The sequence below is a fragment of the Coenobita brevimanus genome, chromosome 42 (genome assembly GCF_032717465.1).
Source record: "Coenobita brevimanus isolate Jiangsu-jjx chromosome 42, ASM3271746v2, whole genome shotgun sequence".
Taxonomy (NCBI): domain Eukaryota; kingdom Metazoa; phylum Arthropoda; class Malacostraca; order Decapoda; family Coenobitidae; genus Coenobita; species Coenobita brevimanus.
In genome coordinates, this window is record NC_136995.1 from 5,399,221 (window position 1) to 5,406,182 (window position 6,962).

Here is a 6,962-nt window from a genome sequence, read left to right on the forward strand (position 1 = left end):
CCTATCTCATCAACTAATAACAACATCAATCATACATCAGTCCATCTCATAAACTAACAACACATCATTATATCAACATCAGTCATCTCATCACCCAATATCACTTATTATCATCACTAATCATACATCAATCCATCTCATCAACAAATAACATCAGTCAACATCACTTTTAGAGAATCCTCCTTAAATATATTTGTGAATTTGAATTAATCTTCGACCCATTCAGTCCGGGCAAGACATTTCCACTTCATTCTTGCTGCTGCCAGGCGTTTTATTCACCTTAGAAAGAACCCCCTAGAGTAGTAGTAGCAGTAGTAGTAGTAGCAGTAGTAGTAGTAGCAGTAGTAGGAGTAGCAGTAGTAGTAGTAGCAGTGATGGTGGTGGTGATGGTGGTGGCAGTACTAGTGGTACAGTAAGAATAGTAGTAGTAGTTGTAGTAGTAGCAATAGTAGTAGAGGTGGTGGTGGTGGTGGTAGTGATGGTAGTAGTAGTAGTAGTAGTAGTAGTTGTTGTTGTTGTTGTTGTTGTTGTTGTTGTCGTCGTCTTTGTAGCCCGAGGCTCTCCTGTAACGTGAACCTGGTGGACTGCAGGATGAATTTGCCCTTCTCCTACCGTCCACCATCCTCCTTTAGGAGGACAGGGAAGTAGTTGAACGTTTGTACAACCAGGCAGCCCAGCCGACCAGTTGTATCGGTGCCACCACATGAAGTGGTTGATGATGGTTTTATTGAACACCCTCTATTTCGAACAGTCTCTCCTGAGATTAATAAAATCGCCTGGTAAGAATGACAAAAAAAAAAAAAAAAAGCCGCATTTGGATTGAAAGGGTAGTTGTAATAGTTGTAGCCCCAGATTCATCTAAGACGTGAGCTCCGTGGACTGCAGGCTTAAGTTTCTCATCTGCTCGTACTTCAGCACACCATCCTTCTTTTGGTGGATAGGGGGTGAGTAGAGGGACGCTGCAGAGCCAACCGGTTCCATCGATGCCACCGCGAGAAGGCGTCCCTCTGCAGCACCTACTGGAGGGGCAAACCAACCTTGTGTGTGAATATGTTGAGGTAAAGGCAGTCTTCGGATCCATCATGGGCGTAGTTGCGAGAGGTCAATTCAAACCATCCAATTTGGGAGCAGAGAGGGGACTCCACAGATCCGTCCCTCACCCCCTCCCATCCGTCACTGGCCACCGGGTCCTGAAAGTTGAGGTGCACTGTGTCATTTCAGGCTGCTATGACTCATTCCCAGTACATTAGCTAAAATAGAATACGGTATTAGCTGAAACAGAACACTCCAAGCTGCAGCACCATACTACATCATAATAAAGTGCCGAAGTTGATCAGAAACCAGCGTCTGACGCCCAATTTTTTCAAATCACAATTGCTCTTATGACATTACTAGTCCTCTTTTTTTTTTTTCTTTTGGCCTAGGTATCTATATTCTAAGACACGTAAATCAAAAGTGAAAAAGGATTATCTAGTGATGCAAAATTGTGAACTGTGCTGCAGCAAGAATTAACTGATCTCCAGGACAATGCATCTCAGTTTTTGAAATTGGCGTTTTTGGCGATACAGTAGCGACGCAAGTTTTCGAAAGTGAGTTGGTAAGCAACATATTTATTGCCATTTATTGAGAATTGCCAAAGAAGAAAAGAATATCGATTTTCACTTGGCGTGATAACTGAAGATAAATAACAATATATGATACACTATTGATTTCGGATTTTATTTTCAACTACGAAACTGATATCTAAGTTATAAGGTTGCTTGTACTTAAGTCTGCCTTCACTGATTCAGCATATTTATCAGTCAGAACAGAGCTCGTATGAAAGAGACAAAATTGGAAAAACAAATGATCGGTGACAATCAGTAACTGTTATGGGGGTTTGTTTATCTCGCGTATTGATGATCAGACACGACCTGTGCCTGTAACCACGGGAACCTTTTTTTCTTTTCTTGGGCAAAGAGGGAACCAAAGACTAGAAGGCAGCAAAATTGTTCTCTCAAAAAATAATTACAAATAAATAATTCAATAAATAAAGAGGAGATCAAAAATAAAAATCTATTTATTTCGAAATTCCGAGACACATTGCGTTCAAAAGACCGGAGGTTATAGACTAAGACTTACAGACAGAGGATGACATGACAGTTCCAGAGTTGACCTGCTATTTAACCCAGCCATTGAGTTGCGTTTGATCCCAGGAGGATGCCGGCTCAACTCAATGCCGGTCCCAAGCCCGGATGAATTGGGGAGGGTTGGTGTCAGGAGTGGGTGTCCGGCCGTAAAAATTTGCCAAGCCCAGACATGGTATGGTTTACCGTACCGTTTAGCTGACTGAATATTAGGTGTTTTCCCTGGCTGAGTCATGTCCCCCCCTCCCTCCCCTTTACCTCTCTCTTCTCACTGTCTCTCTTCGTGTGAGGTCTGGATGGTTGGGTACTTAGAATAGTCCACACATACATAGCCTCCCAGTTTCTGTCAAATTGATGTCGTCTCGCCATGCTTGCTTGTTGTGTGGGGATGGTCTTCTTACGAGGGGGTCGCTAAGAAGGGGTCTTAAATGTGATGCCCTGGCCCTAGGTTGTACTGCGCGAACCCACAACTGGCACGTAAGGTGAACGGCGAGATGTCACAAAGGGAGGACGTTCCGGCAATCACATGCACTCGGCCCTTGCGTGTGACAATCACGTGGTTGCTTGTTTTATATTTTTTTCCATTGAATAATGTATTTTCAATTTTGATTTTAGTAATTTTTATCACAAATGTTTATTATGTGCCGTGTGGGTGTTGGATGTACCTGAGAGGACGCTTTTGAGGCCATAACCCCTGGGTACAACAAACAATCGGACTATATGCCATTTTCACCCTGCCTGGCACCATATCTGTGGGGTCATCAACACCTAAGGCACTGATGTCATTCCTGATGGTGTCGGACTTGTTGAATTGAGTATAGTCTGGGCCGATGTGTTGCTCGTTAATCAGGGCACCAGCACTTATCTGAATGTCATACGTGGGACGCTGATACATATTTCACATCCACCCAGTCTTCACACACCATTGCTCTGATGGCTATGGTTCACACTCCATTGCTCTGATGGCTCTGGTTCACTCCATTGCTCTGATGGCAATGATTTATGCACCATTGCTCTGATGGGCATGGCACCCCAAACACCCCTTGAGTTAGATCGCTTTTGATCACAGCCACATGTACCACCTGAATATTCTGTAGTAACTGGCAAGCCTTTAGAAAGGCATTTGTGTGTGTGTGTGTGTGTGTGTGTGTGTGTGTGTGTGTGTGTGTGTCTTCCAGGGTGCCTCCAATTCATTAGCTTCCTAAATGGATGAGATTTTTAATTGTTAAAAATGTCACCAAGCTGCTAGGTTTCCAGATTAGATGTACTTTTATATATTATAAAAGTACGATGTCACCGAAACGTCACCAAGGTATTCTAAAGTACGATGTCACCAAAATGTCACCAAGCTACATACATGAATGGCAGGATGCTTCAGTTACTCCTTGCACTAGAGAGTTTGACAGAAAAGGAGTGAGAGTATGCAATCTGACGCGTGATCTCGCCTGGCACTGTCCTTGAATGCGTGATTCTTTATCTCCTGGACCCCTGCTGTTAATATGATAATGTATACTGATAAAATACTTATAACGGGGAGAGTTGTTGGGCGCACCATAACCTTCATACCATAACCTTCAGATCCCAGTTCTACATCTGTCTGCCTGTCTGTCATCTAAGTATCTGTCCATTTGTCTATCTACACACCTATCTTTTTTTCTATCTAGCATTCTTTCTTCCCTCCATTTCTTTCTATCTAAGTTTTATTCTGTCAAACTTTCAGTCTTCCTGTCAATCTACCTCTCTATATATCTTTCTGTTTATCTATCTATCTATCTATCTATCTACTATTCAAGCTATCTGTCTGTTTGTCTATCTGCCTGTCTACTTACCTATCTATCTAACTATCTGTATATCTGTGTGCTGGGCTAACAAATCCATTCATTTAAGCCAAGTAACCAGTCATTCTTCCCTGAGTGGTTTTACTGTTTATTATACCAAATATATATATATATATATATATATATATATATATATATATATATATATATATATATATATATATATATATATATATATATATATATATTCACTTATGACCAGTCTCTCCAAAATCGAACCACTTCTTCGCGTCCCCACACAGGCTGTATACGCCAGTTTGATCCATCTTGAGATACTTTGTCAACACAGATACACACTTCCAAACTTCAACCTACAGCATTAAGTCCACCTGTTACAGATTTTTTATGAATGGAGGACACCTGTAATCTGGTGTATGGAATTGATTTTTTTATTTAAATTTTTTTCCTTCCTTTGTTCCTCTTGTGTACACACACACACACACACACACACACACACACACACACACACACATCTATTACAGTAGCTGCGTCTTCGGTGTCATTTTTTGTGAAAACCATTATCCTCGTGAGTTATGAAGGCTTTCTACCATCATTTCCTTACTACGGTGTACTGTTTGTAATTTAACTTGGCCTAAATCTTCCCTCTCATCATCTCGAATGCTGAGTTGTAACAAAAGATTAACGCAAGAATATGAGGCTAGTCACGAAGAAGTGGTATGATGTGCAGAGCCCTAGTATAGTCTTTTTCTGCTACTGAGATGTGTGAAATGCTGCAAAAAGGCGAAAATCTGGACCAGGTTAAAGTAAAAAGAGCATAGTTTCTGCATAAAGCATATCAATATCCTCGTCTATGATATTTATAATATGTCCTTACTGAGTTTCGCTGGCTCTAGAGAATATTCTTCGGGTAAGATTGACTCACTGGAGCCTGAGAATGTCCATGAATGTTTCTGAAGAGTCATTTATCGAACAGTGGAGTGGGTCCCGACAAAAAGGTAGTAAGGGGCAAAAACAACAGATTCTTTATTAATGAGTTCATAGAGCTCGTTCCTTTTCACTTTGAAGATACGTCTGTCTTTTTGCATCTTGTTTCCCGTAGCTCAATGGCAGAATCAGGCATTACAACACCTATTCAAACTTACCGTAGCATATTTTCCGTGAGCAGTACTGTATTCTAGTGTTACCCTTCTGTTACAGCTTAGTGTTCAAGATGGAGAAATGGCTGTTTTTGGCCAAGTTGAAGTGAACAAATTAGAAAAATAAGCCGTATTTTCGTGTCTCGACAAGTCTTTCCAGTACTTCATCCTTACTAGATGATGTTTGCAAAGGATACGTTAATACCTTCGTCTAATATGTCTTTGAAAACAGATAAACATCATAGGAAAAACTACTTGGGTGCAACACAAAATAATTCGTTGAGAAAGTGTCGTTAAGGAGTCTCTCTCTCTCTCTCTCTCTCTCTCTCTCTCTCTCTCTCTTCCAGTCGATTCAGGCATCTATGAGTGACTGTCAAAATGTAAATTTGTGATTAAGAAGAAAATACAAGACATAGGAGTATAGAATTTGGTAAGTTTTTTTTTTCTTTTCTTTTAAGTATCATTAACAAGTACAAACTAGTAGAATGATGCGGAGGGCTGTTCCGTGGGGTTTCATTGAAGTCTACGGGAGTGAAGCACCTCGCGTCCTTAGGGAGTGGCTGATGGCCAGGGGCTCTCCAAAGGGTGTGCCCGCATTTAAAAAGATATTAACACTGCAATGCTGATGCTTCAACAGTACTGGGTGGTCCACATATAACGCTCATGTTCCTCTCCACCGCGCAATCTCTGCTGTGAGGACGACTCAGTGTTAACAATATCTAACCTGTCTTTTTTTTTTTTCATCTCCCACTGCCACACCTACGCCCACACCAGCAGACTGAGCCGTTCCCACCACACACAAAATCCCCTAGGTGAGGTTTAAGTGGAGCGCTATTTAAGGACTACCCTGTACAACGGCCTTCTTACCCTCAGCCTCAGAGGACCCACGGGGGGCTTGGCGTAAGGGATGCTCCAGAAGCCGTAGAATTCCCGTCCTTTCACCGTGGTCTTCTTGATGCCTGATATCCTGCCGTCCGTTGTGCCGACTGTGACGCGGTCGGGTAAGGAAGTACTGCCCAGGTCTGTCGCCATGGCCACCACCAGCAGGGCAGTGGCCACCAGGTCCCACATTCTGAATCAAGGCGGGAAAAGTTTATCATCATCATCATCATCATCATCATCACTGTCCTCCTCCTCCTTCTCCCCCTCCTCTTCCTCCTCCTCCTTCTCTTCTTCATCATCATCGTCATCACGATCCCTACCCTTTTTCCCGCCTAAGGATAGGGTGAGGTACAGTCCAGAAAGCAAGGAAAGAGAAAAACACGATAGACAGAGACTAATCAGCAGCATGCCCACGCAGTGAACTGAGACACACATTCATTCGTCCATAAGTCAACCCCCTGGAATCCTGACAGCAAAACAGATTCTAGTCCTACCCTGGTGAGCCACTGTCTACCACATGGGGGAGCCGGATCCATACATAATGTATGCACTGAGCTATACCTGCAGGACGGCCCCAAAGAAACAGTTGCTTAGCTTTGGTTGACAGTACACTAGACCAGTGAGACCGGAGATAAGGAACACCACCACCAACCTTGTACCATGGGTCACAAAAGTATCAGTGCACAATATGCGTGAAACATTTGGGAACACAGAACGAAGGTTACTGAAATATTAGTGTCCGACCTGCCACATGTTGGTAGCCCTGATGTCGGAAGGTGTCATATATCGCCAGCTAGCAATACCCTCTTGCAAACATGTAACAAATGTTATGTTTATACATACATTATTAATACACAGTGAGTCGTTGGTAATGGCATACCAACCCTCCCTCAGCATCAGCAGTTGGTCGAATGTTGTCGGTAGGCATCGGACTCCCTGTGCACCGGTACTTTTGAGACCCATATTACCTCAGACAGTTAATAAAAGTGCTGTATTTAGTCTGTACAAAAATTCATAGA

At 42.6% G+C, this 6,962-nt stretch overlaps 1 protein-coding gene across 1 annotated transcript in view; it reads right to left on the reverse strand.

The window, feature by feature from the left end:
• Positions 1 to 6,132, reverse strand: part of LOC145397676 (juvenile hormone esterase-like) — a 55,340-nt gene extending 49,208 nt beyond the window's left edge. The window contains exons 1-2 of the mRNA XM_080270714.1: positions 5,929 to 6,132; positions 1,038 to 1,190 (exon numbers count right to left, since the gene is read on the reverse strand). Coding sequence (XP_080126840.1) covers positions 1,038 to 1,190; positions 5,929 to 6,132 — 357 coding nt within the window. The remainder of the gene's footprint in view (positions 1 to 1,037; positions 1,191 to 5,928) is intronic.
• Between the last annotated feature and the right edge of the window lie 830 nt (positions 6,133 to 6,962).